Raw genomic sequence first — 21757 nt, 5'->3', positions numbered from 1 at the left:
GGGGTTGTAATCCCCATGCCAGCGATGCCCTGGCAGATTAGGACCACCACCACCTCCAGACTGCCGGGATCTCTGATGCAGTTAACGATTACCTGGCGGTCCAACTGCCAGGGTTATGATGGGGCGCTCAGACCGCCCGCCATCTGCAAGTCTGGCAGTCTAGTGATTGCCAGACTCGTAATGAGGCCTTCTGTGTGGTGCAGTAGGAGCTGTTGCCTGGCCCATCATGAGGTAAATCGGAAGAGGCGTAGTGTCTGTGGTATTCCTAAGGAGTTTCTTTTCCAAGTTGTCCGTACCAGAGCACCATTTAGCTGTGTGCTTCAACTGTACCTCAAGATAATAAGAGGCATATTTATGCTCTGTTTGCGCCGGATTTGCGTCGTTTTTATTGACGCAAATCCGACGCAAAACTAACTCCATATTTATACTTTGGCGTTAGACGCGTCGAGCGCCAAAGATCTTGGAGTTTGCGTCATTTTTTAGCGTGGACACCTTCCTTGCGTTAATGATATGCAAGGTAGGCGTTCCCTACTAAAAAATGACTCCGAGGCATGTGCGCCGTATTTATACTCCCGGGCAAAAATTACACCCGGGAGTGGGTGGGTAAAAAAAAATGACGTCCAGCCGCTTTTGCGCCGTTTTTTAGCGCCTGGTCAGGGCAGGCGTTAAGGGACCTGTGGGCTCGGAAGGAGCCCAGAGGTGCCCTCCCATGCCCCCAGGGACACCCCCTGCCACCCTTACCCACCCCAGGAGGACGCCCAAGGATGGAGGTACCCATCCCACGGAACTTAAGGTAAGTTCAGGTGAGTATTTTTTTTTTTTTTTTGTGGCATAGGGGGGCCTGATTTGTGCCCCCCTACATGCCACTATGCCCAATGACCATGCCCAGGGGACATAAGTCCCCTGGGCATGGCCATTGGGCAAGGGGGCATGACTCCTGTCTTTGCTAAGACAGGAGTCATTTCAATGGGGGTTGGGAGTAAAAAAAAATGGCGCAAATCGGGTTGAGACGAAAATTTTGCCTCAGCCTGACTTGCCCCATTTTTTAACGCCCAAGCTCCATATTCCCCTACGCCGGCGCTGCCTGGTGTAAGTCATTTTTTTTTACGCACACCAGGCTGCTCCGCCGGCTAACGCCGGCTAACGTCATTGAATAAATACGGCGCCCGCATGGCGCTTCAGAATGGCGTTAGCTGCAGTTGTGCGTCGAAAAGTATAAATATGGCCCTAAGTCTCTAAGTCTTGAGTTCCCCTGTTCCTCCACCCTAGTTTACCCCATTTCAGAATGTTCCGACCCACTTTACTTCTCTTGCCTGCCCACACCAAGGAAATCAAGAGGGTATCCAGATGCGTGAATGTAGTCTTAGGAATGGAGCACATTGTTCTCTGAAAGACAAAGACATCTAGACCATGTTGGAGATATACACTCACCTTTTCTAGTATGTTCCAAAAACGGATCAATGATTGAATGAGATGTATGATGGAACAACGCATACATATATCACGCATGCCTTTACAACGCGGTCTGTATAACGACCACGTCCTTACCACACATGCCTTTGCAATGAATATCATTGTGAAAGCGTGTTTGGTAAAGGAACATGCGTGGCAAATTCTCCTCCGCCCCGTCCCCTACACCTGACTCCATACTCCACCTGCCCAAACCTTTAAAACTGCCCCTTCCGCCCCCTGCACTGAGCTCTAACCCCCACCCTACCCTGCTCTGTCCTAAAACCTACCCCCTGTGCCCTAAACACTACCCGACCCCCCCCACCCTGCCCTATACCCTAAAACCTACCCTGTCCTAAAACCTACCCCACCCTGTCCTAAAAAATACCCCAACGCTAACCCCCGCCCTAAACCCTAAAACTACCCTGCCATAAAACCTACCCTGCCCTATCCTAAAAACTACCCCACCTCCTGCCTTAAACCTTAAAGCTACCCTGCCCTGTCCTACAACCCAACCAACCCTGTCCTAAATATTACCCTCACCGCCCACCCTGAACCCTAAAAGCTACCCCATCCTGTCCTAAAAACTACCCCAGCTGCCCCCTCACTCCTAAGCCCGGCCCTACTAACCTCTCTCTCCTCTGGTTGCTGCTTGATGTAGGAAGAATAGGAACACATGATATACATCACATACATACAAACATAAGTTCCCAAAACCCAGTACAAACATTTTAGGCTAGGGATAGTTGTAAACCAATGTAAGTAGTGAAAGGCTTAATACATGACATGATAAAAAAAAACAGACTGTGGGTTCAATAGAAAAGGCAGGTCATATTTAGGACAAACAAACACTTATTACTTAGGAAACTTATACACATACTGTATTGTTAAGTTAGCTGTGCTGAAACACAAGAGGCCCAAGCCACATTAGAATGAGAGTTTTTCTGTGGAGCTGCACCAACTGTCGCTTTCACAATCTTCAGTTAGCACAAACAGGGTGGAACAAAAGGGTGTATCCTGCCTTAGCGCAAGGGCCTAAAAACCACAAGTCATTCATAGATTGGTGAGGGGAACTGTGTAAGGATAGATAGAGATGCTGAATGATGTCAATGTTACTTACCCACCCATGAGGTGACCTATAATCGTGCATGTGCTCTTTTCAAGAGGTACCTCTCCCCCATGATCTTATCTGTACTGCTTGTTCTTGCTTACGTCAATGCTGAACTTGTGACCGTAGTTTTTTGTGGTTTTTACAGTATAAATGCCACTTCTTGTGAACTAGAATTTTGAACTTCAGTCATGGCCTCTATGTTGAGACTGCCTGTCGTTCCCAGCTGAAAATCGATTAAACCTATATTACTTTGTCAAATTGATTTGTCTTATTTTATTAACAGATTTCCTTCTAACATGCTCCTTCCTGTTCCGCCTGGACTGCTCTCTTTGCTGTTTCCATGCATATGCATGGTAAAGGCATGCATGCTAAACACATGTGTAGTAAACACATATGCATGGTAATAGCAGGGTGGTCAATGCATAGCGTTGCATTGACTGTGTTGTTAGTGGTGTTTCCCGATTGAATGCCTTGCAACACACTGCCCATGTTATATTCATATTGATTATCCATGGAGTGAGTGACTTGGATGCCCACGTATCTGAACTGATCCTGTTCCCCTCAGATGTCTATTCCCAGGAAATCCTCCCCCAAACCCCACTAACTATTTTATGCGTGCCTAAGCTAAAACAACCTTTTTAAGCCTATTAATTTGTAATCCGGATATCTCCTAAAAGGCTTACAATTCATCCAACAAAATAGGTATAGACCACTGCGGCTGTGTTAGGTAGACCAACGTGTTTTCTCCATATAGTGAGATTACTTGCACTGATCGGTTCACCTTAATTCCACATTTCCTTAAAAAGGTCCCTGAGCGTGATCGCCAACAGTTCAATTGCCAAGGCAAATAGGAGTGGTGAGAGGGGACAGCTGTGTCAGATACCTCTTTCTATAGCCTAACTCCTGGAAACGAATCCCCCTGATCTTTCTCTTGCTGTGGATTTCATTTAAAGGATTCTTATCCATTTAGGGAAATTAGGGCCCAGTCCCACCATATACTTCCAGCTAATGGCGTCAAATGCTTTTTCGATATCCCTGGACACGTGTCTCATCTATTTGCAAGAGGTTGGTTGCATACAAATCATAGGACAATCTCTCAAAATTCATCAGTGTATTTCTATTGGGGATAAACTCAACCACAATTTAACTTGCATTTCCTACAATGCCATCCATCAGTGTTTCAGGCACTGGCTGTTTGGCCAGAAACAGGTCACAAAAAAGTAAACTGCGAAATTCACACTGTCTAGCAGCTCAGCTAGCCTTTTAATGCAACACTTTTGCAAGAACATCACTCCAAACAAAAGAGTCCAGCTAAGAGAACACATGTTTTCTGGCAAATGGGGAAATATGATATAATGTAGTTATATCTGATGGAGGAAGACAGTTGCATACACCAGGACCGGGCATTGCTCAAAATGAGGCTCGCTTGTTATTGTGTGAAGAGAATATCACGAAGAAAGAAAAGAGTGGCTGCTTATTCCATCTCCCACCCTTCCCTGTTTGTTTGTCTAACCTGCTATACGGTTTCCCCCAATTAACTCAATAATCTATGAAACCGGAGTAGGTGCTTGATGATTTGTTTAATGTTCAACAGAAAAGCCTAGGCTTTCCTAGTACGTGGAGTGCACCCAAAGTGTACCTCCACTCAAAGTAAAGAGTGACTACCGCTATTTCATTCCAGGTTATGCTTAGCTGACAGTCAGTGACAACTAAACAGTTGTTCAATATCACCTGCACTCTAGGTGTGGAGTCACCCTACTGCCTTTCTGGTGTAAATTCCACACAGTCCCTTATGACTGTTGCCGTACCCTACTTGGATATGCTGTTTGCAATTTACATGTGTTGTGTATGTGGAAATCATGTGCAAATGAATAGTTTAAGGAGCACACACTATGCGAGTCTGCACAAAATGGGTGTTTCCCTGTAGGTTGCCTCTGCACCCTGAATATTGGAAACTCCATGCCTTTTGCTCACTGGGTCCCTGGCATAAAAGTGCTGTTGCTTTATAGGTGGGGAAACTCTACATCTGTGCTCCTATACAACCAAGTTTCCTCCATTTGTACTTTCTTTTTTTTAAAGTTTACCTCAATCTGTTACAGAAAAAATACAAAAGAAGTGCAACATGTCAAAAGTGTACAGTGATAATGAATCTTAATTAGATCTTTCTAATCTGTGATTATGACCAACCAAATTCCACCAAAGTTAAATAGAAATATTTTATTTTGTTTTTGTTTTGAAATTAGAAGCCACAACCTGTATGGAAATTTCCAACAATGAATGAACTAATTTTGCATGCAATGCAGTATAAGAGCATATAATATGGAAAACCCCCAAAAATGCTTTTTGAAAGGAAATAGGTGAACAGACCCCAGAGAAGACACTGATTTTGAACCATACTTTTGACAAGAAATCCATAACTTTAGTACAAGTAAAATACATGCATATATGATCAGTCAACACTCACATCGCCTGCAAGTTTGTTGTCCAGCTAAAATGAATTTGGATATTCTATTTGGGGTTTAAATCAGCCTGTTTTAAAAGGAAAATAAGGCCTGCACTAAACTAGCAAAGAGAGCAGCAGAGTGTAATTTTGACCAAATATTATCCCAAATATCCATAGACCAAGTACAACTTAGATGATTTTCCCATACAGGTTTATTGCTACATTTAGACTTTGCTGGGCCCAAAGAACAAAAATGCTTGTATAAAGCAGAGACTCTGGCATGGCATGCACAGTATTGTTTTAAGAATAATCTGAATTTGTGGCGTTATCTACAATAAATGCTAAAAAACATTACCTGCAGAGTCAAGCATATCTATAAGTAGACGTTATCTAGTAATATGATGTGCAGGAATATCACACTTATGAAATAGTTTAGAGAAGGAAGCCATAGTTTCATTTAGTAATAACTGTGAAACAATTAGAAATCCCTTATATGCCATAACCTCCAAAATTAGGCCCGTTCATTTTTGTACTATGGATATTATACCAAATGGAGAACTGGTGTGAGAAATGCAGATTGTGAACCACCTATGATTTTAACAGAGTACAGGCATGTGGAAGTGTGGAGGAAATCCAATACTTAGGACATAATAGTATATGTGCATAGGGAAATGGGGGAATCAATGCAAGTTCCAAGTGAGGCCATAACTTGTCTGATGTGGAGTAAGGAGCAGATAAAATACCTTGAATATGTTTAACACTGAATGATTTTTCGATCTCTAATCGAGTTGCAGTACCAGGTAACTGAAAAAATACTCTTCAACCAATTCCACAACAGAACTACTTGAGAAAAAAAGTTATTTAATACAATATATTTGGGGGGCACAACCTTAGATTTGGTTATGTTGAGTTTTTATTCAGAGATTTGTGAATAAATATCAAGTTAATTAAAAAAAGGCTGGAAGAGGCAGCTCTGGATTAGCCATGAAAACCAGAATGTCATCTGAACAGACAGTAAGTTTAATATGAAAATCTTTTATTGAAAAGCCAGAAATCTTTTAGATGACTTAAACAGAACTAAAGATGGTTCTGCTGCAAGAATAAAACGTAGAGAAAATAGAGTGCAACCTTGCCAGGTGCCTCACTGCAAATGAGAGTAAGCAAATTGAACACCACTAACAAAAACAGAAGAGTTATGAGCAGAGTATAAAAGAAAAATTAAGGTTTAGAAAATTTGGACCAAATCCATGCCAATTTAAAGCCTTCTTGAGAAAATTGCTGTTTACTATGTCAAAGGCTTTTTCAGCATCCAAAGTATAGGCTGTCATAGAATGTTTTAATTTAGAAGCATGATTGTTTAAGAAAGCTTTGAGAATTAGCTGCTGTATTGCAGTCTTTAACAAAGCCCATTTGTTCCAGCCCAATAAGGACAGGAAACAATGTTTCTAATCTTGAAGCACGGACCTTGGAAAACATTTTACAATCAATGTTTATATGAGAGATTGGTTGATAATTGTGACACAGACTATGGTCCTTCCTTTTTTTAGCGATAAGTTACAGTGCTGGCCGGCAGCTTTAGGAGGGAGGGGGCGGGAGGGAAGCACACCCACACTCATTCTTTCACACACACATGCACGCAGATCCATTAACGCTCATAACATTCAAACATGCACGCACGCACCAAACATTCATTTTAAAAGATCACACAAACACACACACTCATTCTTTCTCACACACACGCACATCCATTAACAACACTCATAACATTCAAACATGCACGCACACAGGCACCAACCAAACATTCATTTTAAAAGATCACACACACGCACACACACTTACCTTCAGCCTCGGAGGTCCCAGGAGGGTTGGGACTGCTGCCTTCCCAATGAGGGAAAGCAGCAGTCCCAGCCTCGTCACAGGGTTAGATGGGGTCAGTGAGACTGCTGACCCCACCCCACTCTGTGATGAAGTGTCACCAATTGACACTCGCCCTGGGCGCTTCAGGGCTTAAACCTGAAGCGCCCTGGTCGAATTCAATGGGTGGCACTTTCCTTGTCACCCATGGGAGGGCCTCAAGGCACCTTATCTGATCCAAGGAGGTCACGCCCATAGGAGCTGTGACCTCCTCAGCCCAACAAAGTTCAGCTCAGGCAGCCAGAAGTCTGTGCAAATCATGCACGTCTGCTCCTGGCTGCTTGACCGGAACATGAAGAGTGTCTGTCAGGCTGACCTTTGTTCAGCCTGACAGACACTCTTCATGAGGGGAAAAAGGTGGGTGAGGCGTGTCCCCTCCGCCCTAAATGACGGGCGTGCCTGATAAGTTTAGCTTCTGTGAAGTTATACGTGAAAATATTCATGGAGGAGAAAGTGCTAAAGGGTTTGAATAACAGGGAATATACCTTTACAAAGCTGTAAATACACTTCTAGGATAAAGCCATCAGGGCCAGGTACTTTACTAGAGGGGAGTTATTTAGGTACACGGGATAGTTCAGTAATGGAAAAACATTTTTAAAGCGAAGACAAATCTATATTATCCTTCAAAGTTTTTTGTATTTTAGCAAAAAAAGCATCCAATATGTTTTCTGAACGCTCTATTTCAGGAGTATATAATTTTTTAATAACATTGAACAAAACTGTTCACAATCTCTAAAAAATTTCTGCCCCTGTTCATGAACAATAGACTTAGCAATCAATGTTTCTATTTTGACTTTAAAATAATTAGCTAGTAGGGTGCCAGATCTATTTATACCCCCATAGTATCAAGCATTCAAATTAAGTAGATAGTCACAGGCTTTTTCTGTGGAAGTTTTATTGAATTGTATCTAAGCATTGATTAGTTCTTTCAGGTCAGTTTTCCTAATTTTATATCTATTATATTTCTGTTTTAAACGTTTAATCTTATCTAGAATAGCTTATGAATCTTTTTCAACTTTTCTTTTTTTTAGAGGAGACGTAATTTATTATAAAGTCTTTAGAAACCGCCTTAAGAACCACTCAAACAGAGTGGACTGGGGTATCACCCATCATGTTAAGATGAAGAAATTCATTAACAAATTTTTCATTGCCTGATAAGAAAGAAGAGTCACTTTATTAAACATTGTTGAATCGTCATCTTTCCTTTTTTTGATTTAAGAGGGAAGATATCAAAATCAGACCAAACTGGAACGTGATTGATCTGATAGAACAATAGAACATATTTCCAAACAGGCAATCCTTGAAGGGTTGGTCTCATAGGTTAGTGTGTTGGCCAGTTTTTTTAGCTTTGTGGGCCTGTGTTTTTTGTCTGGTGGGCCGGTTTTTACTGTTGATTTCCCTCTTATTACCACAAACATTGTCTATAGCAAGCACAAATGCATGCATTTTCCCACACCTTTGCAAAAACTCCTGTACAGTGAGTCTTTACAAGTTCAAAACCGCCACAGTTTGCAAATGTGGGCCTCTTATTTAGGTAAAAGGATTGTTAATGTAAGCCACTTTTATTTTGGGGGCCGCAACCATTTTGTGTCTCAGTCTGACCCTGCCTAGGATGTGGTTTCTGTTGTTACAAGGGTTGGGAAGGTTGTGAATATGAAATTAGGAAATCATGAATAAACTTTGTTTTTATTTTCCATATATTTTACCATAGAGATATTTCTGCCCTGGTAGCAGACATCTCCACCTTTGTGGGAAAAGTTACTAGTAGTAACTTTACACTCATAAAATAGGCTCCACCCCCAGAATTTAGGGGATGAGCCATATAAGTCTACACTTTGTAGTAATTTATACGGTAAATGTCAAATGGCAAAAAGTAGAAAATTTACTGCAAGTGTAAGTTTACCTTTGCGAAGGGGGCCCTGTGTCTTCAAACTCTTGACGAATTGCAAACTATAGGGGCAAACATCAATCCTACTTTGGTGGCACTGGCAAGAATCTGCAGTTAGACAGAGGGGCATATTTACATTCCCCATGCACCACCTCTGCGTCACTTTTTGCAACACACCGGTGGCGCATAGTGCAGACCCATACCTACAAGACCATGCAAAACCACTTTGCGTGGCTTTTCATGGCCTCATATATATGGTTTAAGGCAACACAGCACAAGGCACTGAGTTGCCTTACACTGCATCAGGGAGGCATACCATGGGTGCTGCGGTGGGTGCTCCCACGCAAACCCTATGGTTATTGATGCATTTCCAGACTTACAATAATCTGTAAACCTGGGAATGCGTCAAAACTGTGCGCCTCCCCAGGACAGGCACAACAACGACAAATATATTTATTTCTCTTCGTTGTTTTCTCTTTCTATGTGTGCTTCATTCTGCAGCACACATAAGAAGAGGAAAATGCCTCTCTGAATTGTTTTTGTGCAGAAAGGTGTCCCTTCCTACACAACATCAAATCTGCCAAAAATGCAGACACCCTTGCACCATGGTGGAATGGTGCCTGCCTTGGTACTAGGAAGCAATTTGTGCACCAACACAGAAGGAAAGGACAGAAATGCACTGTATATTGTAAATATGGTGCATTTCTGCCCTTTTGAATTGGCTTAGGGCAGCGCATTAGAAAGGCTTGCGGTGCTGGCCTACGCCAGTTCTTAGTAAGGAAGCCCCAGAGTCTATACCAGAAAAGGTAAGTATCTAGTTCTTCTGATAGTCATGTTTAACGACAGATTCCTCCCATTAGAATAGATAGCCAAGCAATACCTTCAAGGAAGTGGGTCTGCGAACTGGCTCAAATATCTTGGTGGGCCGAAGGGGCAAAATGCACATCTTGATGACCTGACTGTTTAAGCAGTAGTGCTTCGTGAATCTGTGGAGTGACGCCCACATTGCAGCGTGGCAGATTACCAGGTCAGGTACCCCATGTGCCAACACAGTTGTAGTAGTCTTGGCCCTTGTGGAATGGACCCACTAGCCCTCAAGAGGCTGCTTTTTATCTAGTACCTAGCAGACCTTAATGGAGAGCACAATGCACAAGAGATGGTCCATTTCTGCACAGCCACAGAGTCAAGAGCCACAGAAGTAGTGGCTTGAAGGGAGACCACAGTAGAAACATGAGGGTCAGATTATGGTCCCATTGGGGTATTACAAATGAGGGTAGGAGAGAACAAGTGCTTTAAACCTTTCAGGAAAGGAGTCACAACAGGTGACTTGAACAGGGAAGGGTGGTATGGCAACCGCAGGAAAGCCGAAATGGCTCACAAGTACCCCTTAAAAGTACCCAGAGCAAGGTCATGCCAGGCAAGAGAAAAAACAGCAACACCTCCGACAGCAGTGCAGAATGGGGGTCCACATGACTTGAGCAGCACCAGGACACAAACCTATCTCACTGGCAGGCCTATACTGTTTTAGTGGAGGGACGTCTGGTTGCCCAGATGACATCCCAGACCTTAGGAAGAAGATTTAAAACTCTCAAGTGCTGCTGTTAAAATCCATGCATGAAGGTGGAGTGTGCACAGGTTCGGGTGCAGGACCCTGCTGCTGCAACAGGAGATCCCCTCGAAGGGGCAGCCTCTTAGGAGGACCAATGCTCATGCTTAGGACTTCGGGATACCATTCTCTCCATGACCAATCTGGAGCCACTAGGATGACTTGGGCCTGGCCAATCCTAATCTTCTTGAGCACTCAGGGCAAGAGTGCTATCAGCTGAAAGGCATACAGGAGTCCCACGTTGCACTGTAAACAAAATGTGTCTCTGAGCAAGAGTCACATTGGAAACTCTAACACACACAAGTGCTACCACTATGTGTTCTTGTTGGTGGTGAACTGATCATGCCATGGCTCTACCAAGGTGACCTTGTGCCACATTTGGGTGCAGTTTCCATTTGCGATCTGCATGGCTGAGGCCACAGGCATCAAGGGTCAGTTTGTCCACCCAAACGTTCAATGAGCCTGCATGTGCTGCACAACCAGGAAAAGGTCCTGGTGCTTCACCCAAGTCCAGAGTTGCAGACGCTTCTGGCACAGGGTTCCATGTCCCTACCGCCCGGTTTGCTGCCATTTCACATGGCAGTGGTGTTGTTTGTGAACACCTGAACCAGCATTCCCTTGATGGATAGGAGGGAGGTTTCCATGCCAAGTGCCTCCAGAAGGTTGATGTGGAGCATAGATTCCACTGGAGACCAGAAATCTCAGACTTCCACATTTCCCAGGTGGCCATCCCAACCCAGAAGTGACACATTGGTCACCACTGTCAGCTCCAAGTGGGGAAGAGAGCTGGGTTTGCCATGGACCCAATAGTGGTCCATCAGCAAACACTGCAGATCTTGCGTAGTCTTCCTCGAAACCAGGACCAAGTCAGAAAGATTCCCTGGTGCTCTCCCACTGGGGCTACAAATCCCTCTGCAGAGCCCACATATACCATCTGGTGTGCTTCACAAGCAGTAGGATGCAAGAGGCCATCAGACCTAGTAGCTTCAAATTCAGTCTCACTGAAATCCAGGATTGAGGCTGAAACATCTGGATCATAGCACAAGTATCCTGGACTCCCTGCTCCATAGGATAGACACAGAACTGCACTATCCAAAATGGCTCAGATGAAAGGAAGCATCTTCTGAGAAGGAGCCAAGCATGACTCTGGTATGTTGATAGTGGACCACATTGAGTGCAAAGTTGTTTGTCGTAGCCTGGAGGTGGAATATGCCTGCCTTGAGTAACCAGTCACTCAGGTAGGAAAAGACTGGAACCTGAACTTGGGAAGACAAGCTGCAACCACTGCCATCACTTTTATGAACATCCACGGGCACTGGTGAGGTTGAAAGGGAGCACAACAACCTGTTAATGAGACCGGACAGATGGATAAAGCTTGACTGACCTGAAGGTGACGAAGCTCGAAGGCCATGTTGATCAAAAATATTTGGACATCCCCCTCGAACCCAGTGGACTGCAACCAGGCATGACAACGAAGCGCCACCCATAAAAGCCATGGCTCTACCTAGGGAGTCTGTTGTGTCCAGCCCATACCTCAGGGCGAACTTTGCTGCATCCCAGCTATCCACAAAGGCTTGGTTGATGATGACGCAGCCCTTCTTGAGATGGAAACCAACTATGCAACCGAGCCCCACAATGCCTTTGGGCAATGGCCCTAGAGGCATGCGGTGTTCACTGACTGCAAGACTAGACTGGCAGAAGAAAAAATTTGCTTTCCAAAGGTGCCCAGCCTCTTGGATTCCCTGTTCGGTAGGATGTTGGTTTTGGGTTGGGTTGTCCTTAGATGTTGAGGCCTGAACAACAAGGGGTTGTGCTGGGAAAGTCAGGCTGTGTCTCCAGGGAAGGGATGATGGCATCAGGCAATCTTCGGGTTCACCGAAGCCCCTATGCAAGGTTTGGACCAGGCCCACAGAAGAATGGGAGCAAAGCAACAGCCGTACCCACTCCTGAAAGAAGCACCTCAGTCAGACTTTGATCTTGGCCTAGAGTGCTGGCAGTTGTAGGTCAAGGACCTCCTCTGACCTGTGTATCACTGTGGCAAAGGATGCACCATCCTCCGAAATCGGGCTCAGAGGGAAAATCAGGCCAAAGTCTTAGGAAGTGTCCAAACCATAAGCATCACCCAGCTGCTCGTACCAGTTTTCAGCTGGATCAGGGTCCTTCTGCATGGGACGAAACACATCCTCCTCATCTCCCCCTTCATGGAGGAAGGGACTATATAGCGGTGGGAAGTCCAAGACTTGACAGGGCCTGTAGAGCGCATTAACAACATCAGCTTGGAATTGGGAATGATAGGCTTTTTGCTGGGGATGACTCTATAAGTGAGGGAGCAGGGGTGGAAGAATGCACCTGTGTTGCTGTTGGTGAAGAGCCAAGGGTGGATCCAGAGGGACCAGCTCACGTTGGTGGCAGACCTGCCGACCAATAACCCAGCTGGGGCACCTCCTCTGGTGACTCAGATACCCTGGGTTGTGCCCCTCTGACTAAAGCTATGCAGGTGGAATGCAGCAGCAGGGACTACAAGCATGATATTTGATCGGAGAAACAGATGAACGATTAGACTTCTTTTTCTTGTGCTTGTTTGGACTTATCTGACTTAGAGTAAGGGATCTCAAAGGGTGAAGACCACCTTCTGCAGGAACCGCTCTGACAAAGGCCCAAGACCTGTCCCAAGAACAGGACCGTGACTGAGAACAGTGAGGAGCCTTCTTCTGCCGCACCTCCATGAGCTTCATCGCCTGCTCGCTAATCACATGGGTTGCATCCAATTGCACTTGGCGCAGGCATTCGAATCATGAATTGACCCCAGGCATCAAAGACAAAAAAAGTGGGGATCAGGCACACACATCTGCTTGTGATATTCCTTGCAAGGCTTAAACCCTGTAGGCTTCATAAGGAACATTTCCCTAGCACACTGGGAAAAATAGTTTAAAATTAGTCGAAAAAAAGTTTTTAAAAAGATGGTAAAAAAATGACCAAGGTAGCTCACCCGATCCACGCCTTGGCAGGGATTAAAAGAAACTGATGTCAGTGCATGGGGGCGGGGCTTATATGAGCACAAGGACATCACTTCCAACATGGACAAGGCCAACCTAGAGCTAATTAACATCACCTGCCTGCATGCAGCAATACTGCTCAAGATGTTCTGGATCGAGTCTGATGTCTGGAGAATATTCTAAGGACCGTGATCTTACATAAGGCAAGAAGCTGCAGAGAGGATTTCCAAGACTCAGTTCTAGTACTTTATACCCATTCCACCCTGTACCCAAGGAGAGTCCTTATCCGCCCACATACCGAACTTGGGGGGGAGGAGGGACACAAGATTTTTCCTTATCATACAAGCTCTTAAGATAGTGGTCCATTGATTACAACCAGTCACCTTCACTGTGTAAACGAACAGTCTCTCTGATGTTAAGTGTACCAGAGTCATATAGGTTTAAGCCGTGATCACCACTGGCCAATAATGACTATTCCTACTTCAAAGCAACCGACCAGTGGGTCCTGTAAGTGCTCCCAGGTCTGTGGGTACCTCTCCCAAAATAAAATCTTGATCCTCAGTAGCCAGCTTGAGATGTGGCTCCCTGAAGTCTGGCACCCCTTGGGTATTTGCTTTGTTTGCGCTTCATCTAGCACCTAGTCAGCCTTTATTTAATATTAGAACAGATAATAAGTGGACCCACCCATTCAGTGACTGAGGCCAGTACACCAGAATCCCTGACTTTCCCTGTAGGCTCAGTGAGACTACTGACCTTGCCTTTGGCATCCTGAATTACCTTTTTGCGACTTGAATGGGGCTATTTTACCACTTTGGATGGGGAGTGGGTCTTTTACACAACATGAGTACATGAGTGTAATATGTATAGGAGCAATGGGACCACAAATGTACTCCTGATGACCACAAAATGTATCCTCTGCCATTATTTTTTTTGCATGATATTGGTCTAATGGCTGCTAAACAGTTTGTAGGAACACGTAAGTGGCACCTATGTCGAGAGATATGATCTTGATGTCACGTCTGTTTTTTTTAAATCTATTTTTGCCTCTTAGTTTATTGGCAATCTTAGAGATTCTATACAAAACAGATAACGTGCAGGTTTTGCATGATTTCCTCTGTTTTTCTGTAGTTACCTGCAGTAGCTTCCTAGAAGTCACACTAACATCATTGTAAGACTTTTCTATATTTTTTAGGCCCACCCAGTTTAATGTTTTACGATTCCCCTAAAGAGAAACTTTGTTTCTCTATCTCTGTGACTGGTATAAATAAGCTGATTGTTTTAAAACTCGTAACCATGTTTTGATCTCTGCTTTAACGTTATTGTGCAAACCTTGTCGAAACTAAATGCCAGTCACGTGTTTAAGCACCTCATTTTGTAAAATCACTTCAAATGCTATCTACTTTAATAGGTATACCATTATTTCTTCCAGGGAAAAAATTTAAAAAGTGAAAGAACCCCTGAGAAGGTAGTGAAGAAAAACGACCAATCAGAATCTAACAAAAAGGATGACACAGTGAAAGATGCTGAGCAGCCGGAAAGCAAGGGTCCGGAGCACCCGGCCATAGCCACGCAAAGCACCCACATTGAGAAACGGGATGAGAGTCCAGCTCCCAGCACTCGAGCAGCCACTTCAGCGAAGTCAGTTCTTTTAAGAGGCACAACTAATAAATCGCTTATCATCAGCATGGCACCTTCAACAACGGCAGGGGAGGGTGAGGTGCTCACTGTCGAAGTCAAAGAAGGGAAGAGGAAACAGTAGATGCAGCTCAATTGCTAAAGTTATATACATATTTATGCAGTCGGCCTTCCTGGAAGGAGAATGTATTTTTTCACCTCACATAAAATGAAGTTTTTCCCGGCGCTCCAACTCTGAATTAGGTTTCTATATTGCAGTGGAAATGCTGCTCTATGTTGTGGGTACCTGCCTCGTTGGATGGGGCACTCTGGTGTAGCAACTAGACTCCCCCAACCCTGCATGGTACAACACAATACTGTGATGCAACGCGCTGCAGCCCGTGTGGTGCAATCAGAAACGGCATATACACGCAGACAGGAGCCAACCACTTACCTGCAGCTCCTGCCACCAGCAGTCAAACGCGTCCAGCAAATCACTGGAAGTGCCTCTTCATCAGATGCATCAGACTTTCACTAAGAAAACTGCCAGTCAGCAGCTCCTGCAGGAGCTAATTGCCACGCTCCTGTTCTGATTTCACTGCTGATGCTCACACATCCCCGACTGCACCCACACCACAACACCGGTGAAGGGCAATGCACCAGAAGCAGATCAAAGGTCCAGCACCATGTCCCAAACTCAAAGCAGCACACCCCATGACCAGAAAATGCACACTCCACATGACCACTGCCTCGCTTGCTGAGAGCCAGCCTCTCAGTGGCACCAGCCTCACTTCTTATTAGAGGGCCTCCTGAAGGCAGAACCACACCTGGCACTACAGTTGACCCTACATACCGTCTCTACAGCCGTAGTCGAATGAGACAATAATGTGGCCTCAGGATCAAGTGATCGGGCTGCACTTGCAGCACCCGGTAAAGTGTGGACAAAATACTTTTTCTATCACTGAACTGCAAAAGAACACTACCCCTTCATTTTTGCCAGTAAGAAGAGCTAGCTTTGATTACATCATCTTGCATCATGCTTTTGCTAATATCCCTGATTCTATCATCCTTCTCTGCCTCCTACACCACAAATTCACGATCTTAAATGGCCATTCACTATACTCATTTCGATACTCTTCCTCCCCCTTTCACTATTACCTCCTCACCAGTCTTCCTCTTGTGTGTCCTCGCTACTTGAGGGTGGCCCCATCCACCAAACAAGATTTTCCTCCCCCTGGCTAAGGATTAATTTTAAATAAATGTTCTCTCGGCCTCAACAAACCCTGTTCCTTTTACTTATAAAGGGAGCACCCACCCTCCTTACTTCCTATTACTTGTACCCGTCGATACACTCCCTAGCTACAGATAAGTTCGCATATTTTCCCTTTTCTTTTATTTGCTTAACACATGCTTTAGCAATCCTCTTGATGTGAATCAGCCGGCGTTGGGCACACAGCTGGGCTTTAGACAGCTTGTGGGGAGTAGCAGTCAGCTTTACTATGATTCCGGAGTGATATCCAGTAGCATCCTTCCATGAATCGTTAAGGATCCCTATGTCGTTTGGCGTGGGTGTGGCAGTCAAGATATTCTGAGCTTATGCTGGTACATTTTTCCCTCCACAAGAAGGAGATCTGGGGCCATGTTGTTTATACCAACTACAAGACCCAAAGCCCTAATATGATAGTGGTTTTGCAAGAAGCAAGAGTGCCTCATTTGTTGTTTTTTTACTTCCCTGGAAACGATTTAAACAGGAAAGAAAACCTCACTTTTTAGGTTTCATCAGCATGGTGCTTGTACTGTGCTTGCAAAGTCTTTTGTTTTTCATTAAAAAAAATCTTAAATGGGCTTACATCCTGCCCACAGGCCAAACATACTTACCATTTGTTGGCTTCACCAGTCACTCTCCTTTTCTTGCTTCTGACTGGTTAGCAGCCACTTCCAACGTGATTCCTGTCTTCTTTTCTCAGCGTCGGCAGATCCCTGGAGCTTGCACAAAGTACCCCTTCCAGACGCCGGTCAGTGGCTGCTGGTTGGTGTTGTTCCACTGGCCATGCGCACTTCAGGGGTACTATTTTAATTTTTTTTACTTTTGTTTCCCCTCTCCATAGTTAACGGAGCACTTTATATGACCACCATTTGTATTCAGACAGGGAGAGATTAAGGGCCTCATTACGACCAGTGGCCCGCCAAGATAGGACCACCGGGCGGCCGCCAATGCGGCCACACCCGCCACGGCCATTTGGAGATCCCCGCTGGAGGTCCAGGGGGGGATCTCGACTGCAACACAGGAGCCGGCTCCAAATGGAGCCGGCGGTGTTGCGGCCGTGCGATGGGTGCAGTTGCACCCGTCGCGCTTTTTACTGTCTGCTATGCAGACAGTGAAAAGCTGCCCGGGGCCCTGTCAGGGGGCCCCTGCACTGCCCATGCCAGTGGCATGGCTAGTGCAGGGGCCCCCAGGGGCCTGCAACTCCCCGTACCGCCAGCCTTTTCCTGGCAGTTCAAACCGCCAGGAAAAGGCTGGCGGTAGGGGGACTCGTAATCCCCTGGGCAGTGCTGCTAGCAGCGCTGCCCTGGCGGATTACTACCGCTGGGGCCATTGTGGCAGAAAACCGCCGGCCCCGGCGGTGCGACTACGGTGCTTCCGCCGCGGTCGTAATGACCTGAGAAGCACCGCCAGCCTGTTGGCGATGCTTCCGTCATTACAGCCCTGGCGGTCTTGTACCGCCAGGGTTTTAATGAGCCCCTAAGTGTTTGCCCCAAATCATAGCATGCTGAGCCGATACCGAGACTCAAACCCAGTTCCCCAGATTCAAAGTCGGCTCCTGTGATCATTATGCCACAACCTCCAATTGAGGCCAGACTATTTCCCGTTAAAAACATAAATGACTAGCTTGGGCACTCGAAAAGGATACAGCTCAACTTTCGGCTCCAAATGAAAGCCATGTTGCTTACGCACAGAACTCACAAATACTGATAAACCACTAATTTAGTTGGCTAGCCCTGGAAGCAGTCTCTACAATAGCTTGTTTAAATTATTTGGCAAATGAATAAGCTGCTTAATTGGTTAAGCCACTGCTTTGTTTTTGTTGTTTCCTTACAAACATTCAGCCCATACTCTTATGAATTGCAGGTGTTCCTAGTCCAAGTTTTGGTCCAAATACCCTGCTTCTTCCTCTGAGTAGTATGCCCTGCCACTGATCTACAATATTTATCGTTCTCCTGAATACACGTATTGCTGGTGCATTGTGTCTATTCTGGACACCTCCCGGTTTCTGCAGTATTGAGCTTTATGTTTCAGCTCTACTTTCACAAGAAGCTCTGCAGGCTCCGCCCCTACCAGAGAGCTGTGTTTCAGCTTGCCTCTAGCTTGAGTAGCAGTACGTGTAGCAGAGGCTACTTCAACACTGCAAACTGCTATATAAGTAAATGCGTGCATACTAGCGATGAACCTTCTGAAATATCTGCATCACCATAATGTAGTCTACAGAGGAGCTTTAATGTGGCTACATCCTCAGCTTCAAAACCTCACCCCCATGGCTTTATAGGAAAAGAAACATATATTATGCAGCTTTTCCGTCTCACAAAAAAGAAGGATTGGTAAAGCCATTAGGTTTCACCTATGCAAAATTTATAAGCTTTGTCAATTGTTTTCACATGTTGCACGACAGTTTAGCTGCTCTGCAAATTGGCTTAAAGTAAATTAAAAAATGCTTGAACGGTCTTGAGCATGGGATGATGGGATGACGAGATTGCAGCAGCAGAGGGTGTTCAGAAGAAATAGCCATCTCTATTTCTCAGTCCAGCAGATGACAAACGTTGAAACTTTATAATCAACATTAGCATTGTTTTAAGCCATGGTTCGCCTTAAAACGATGGCAGGGTGCTCTCCATGAGTCAATCAACATTTGAGATATTTCTAAGAGATTACTTCCTTTTACGTATGTCTAGAAGTTTCCACAATCAGAGTTCGGTGGGTTGTGGTTAGGGCTTTTTGGGATCAAGAACGCCAATGAATAGCTGACTTAGCTACTAGACTCCTTAAGGCCCTTTCCCTTAAAGGAATGGTTGTCCATTCTCCAGTCCCTCGTTGGGACCTACCCTTGATCTTCCAGGCTCTGCAGAAGGATCGCTTGGAGCCCGTAGACAAAGTTAACTTGAAATTTCTCACAAATTAGTTTTTTTCTAGTGGTCAAGTGCTCTGGTCATCACTTAAGATAAGAAAATCATTGTGATGTACTCCTTCATACCTTAATATTTTTCTAGACAAGGATGTCCTATGTCTGACTCTGTTATTTACTTCTAACATTTCACTGGATTTCCATATGTCCAAATAAACAGTACTTCTGTCTTTTTTTTCCCTTTTCGCTGCTCAGATGCACACTCATGAGCTACTTCTGAAAGTTTAGAAAGCACACTCTTCTTTATGAAAGAGGATTTTTTGTTTGTCACTTTTAGTTTGCCTTGTCAGGGACACAATCCTACCCACTGCCTTTTTAGGTAAACAGATCAAACTTGTATCAGTCATCAGGTGTAAATTTGCCACCACCGGTGTAGGGTCTTACTTGGTAACTTTTGGTGGGGATTCCATTAGGGATATTTGTAATTCTACAATGTGGGCATCTCTGCATACTTTTGTGGTTCATTGTATGTTAAAAAGTGTGTGGGGGGCGCTATCTTGAATTTTGGATCCTCAGTTTTGAAGTCTGTTGTACCGGAGTAAACATGTTTTATTTCTTTTTTTAAATCAATAAAAATTCAGTTATTTCTTTCTGCCATTGTGTTTTCAAGGTATGCAGTTATTGTCCCGTGGGACATTAGCAAACAAATAAGTATCACACATGCTTTTTTGGTACTTCACCACACAGGTTTCTTTTTAATGTCATACTTTTATCATTTAAAAAAAGGTGGTTCAGGGATATGGGATTGTTTATGGTCCATGGTGTTGGGGGTTCTAAATGGGATTTTAGGGTTCAGGGATGATGATGTAGTACATGTGCTTTTAGGGGGTGAGTAAAGGTAAAAGGAAGTAAGGAGATTTAGGGTTCATGGGTTGCTAGTGGTAAAGAGAGGTAAGGGTTTTTAGGATTCAGGAGTGGGTAGATGGTAAAGGAGGTAAGGGCTTTTTAAGGATCAGGGGCAGGTAGAGGCAAAGGGAGGTCATTAGTTTTTAGGGTTCAATGGTGGGTAAGTAAAGGAAGTTAAGGATTTTTAGATGGGTGAGTAGTGGAAAAAGTGGTAGGGATTTTTAGAGTTCAGGGATGGGTCGAGGTAAGGGGCTTTGGGGGTTCAGAGGCAGGCTGAGGTACAGGTAAAAGGGGTAAGGGTCTTTTAAGTTTCAGGGACAGGTAGAGGTAAAGGGAGGTAAGGGTTTTTAGGTTTCAAGTATTAGAACAGGTAAAGGGAGTTAAGAGGTTTTTAGGATTCAGGGCAGAAAGAGGTAAAAGGAGGTAAGTGGTATAAAAAGGGGTGAGTTAGTGAGGGCTACCCCCCAAAAGAGGAAAAAAAAGAAAAACACATTTAAAAAAGGGGTTTAGGGGTGTGGTAAAGCCCAGTGTGGTATTACAACACATTGTAAACGTCCATGCGTTGTAATGCCAGCGGGGTAAAGGCATGCGTGAAAAAGCCATGTATGGGAACGTCTGATATTTATTTTCAAATGTGACCTTTCTATTAAATCAAGTATTGTGGGCACATTTGGTAGCTTTTTGGCTTGGGAATTCCCTCAAGTAGTATGGAATGAGTTGAGGAAGACAGGTAAGGAGGTAATGACCCAGTTACTTACCAATAATCTTCATTACTTTAAGTGCATGTCTCCTTCATTACAGTCCTAAGTTTTGTCCTCTTTTAATTTTTTAGGTCGAGCATAGCAGCATGCAAGTGCTGCTCTTCTCGACATGTTGTAATCTATTCTCTGGGCTTTAACAACACCCATCTCATGGTCATCACTTTCATTGGCTCCATGGGCTGCCTTCCAAAAATCCTGATGGTAAATGCTCTATCTTTGGCCCGCCTTGAGGCTAGTTTGTTACCGTCATGGAGACTGACCCTGCTACATGGATTATTGCACGAACGGCCACGTAACTTAGTGTGGCACACTATTTTTCTCTTTTGCATGGTGCTGCGTGGACATATGTTGTTTCTTCTGCTTCCTTGTTTTCGGACATCTTGCCGTTTCCTTGCAATGTCTGTGGGGTCTTTTTAATTTATTTTTTGCAGTTTTATGTAGCGCAAACTTGACACGAACGTATTGGAGGGCTTTCTTTTTTTTCAGTTTTATGAAGCGCAAACTTGATAAAAAGTATTAGAGTGCTTTACATGAGCACCGGTTACATTACAAAAGAACACATTCATTTTCAGTAGCAAGAGGAGATTAAGTGATTTGCCCACAATCACAGGATGTCGGGCTGGCGCTGAGACTCCAACCATGTTCCCCAGCTCCAAAGTCAGCAGCTCTGGCTCGTACGTCACATCCTCTCCCCTAGTCTTTGTCTGGTGCATGTTGGGGCAGTCTGGGAATTACTCATTTTTTATATAATGCTTGGTAATACATGTTCTGCCATTTCATAGCTCTGCATAGCAGGTGCCATTCTTAACAAAATCGCTATAATTCATTTGCATCGACCCTACAGAGATGAAGAAGTGAAAAAGCTATGTCAGGATTGTAATCTGTGACATTCACGTTCCGCTATAACCTCTGTGGAGGGAGCATTAACGAAGTAACTTGAGTAGAGCTTAA

The 21757-nt window shown here is 44.5% G+C and overlaps 1 protein-coding gene across 1 annotated transcript in view; it reads left to right on the top strand.

Moving 5' to 3' along the window:
• CNGB3 (cyclic nucleotide gated channel subunit beta 3) overlaps positions 1 to 19789 on the top strand; it is a 749182-nt gene extending 729393 nt beyond the window's left edge. The window contains exon 19 of the mRNA XM_069219226.1: positions 14837 to 19789. Within this exon, the coding sequence (XP_069075327.1) occupies positions 14837 to 15166 (330 nt within the window). The 3' untranslated portion in view covers positions 15167 to 19789. The remainder of the gene's footprint in view (positions 1 to 14836) is intronic.
• Positions 19790 to 21757: the final 1968 nt, after the last annotated feature.

Source organism: Pleurodeles waltl, chromosome 2_2, assembly GCF_031143425.1.
Source record: "Pleurodeles waltl isolate 20211129_DDA chromosome 2_2, aPleWal1.hap1.20221129, whole genome shotgun sequence".
NCBI classification, from domain to species: Eukaryota; Metazoa; Chordata; class Amphibia; order Caudata; family Salamandridae; genus Pleurodeles; species Pleurodeles waltl.
This window is presented reverse-complemented; position numbering and strand designations above follow the sequence as displayed.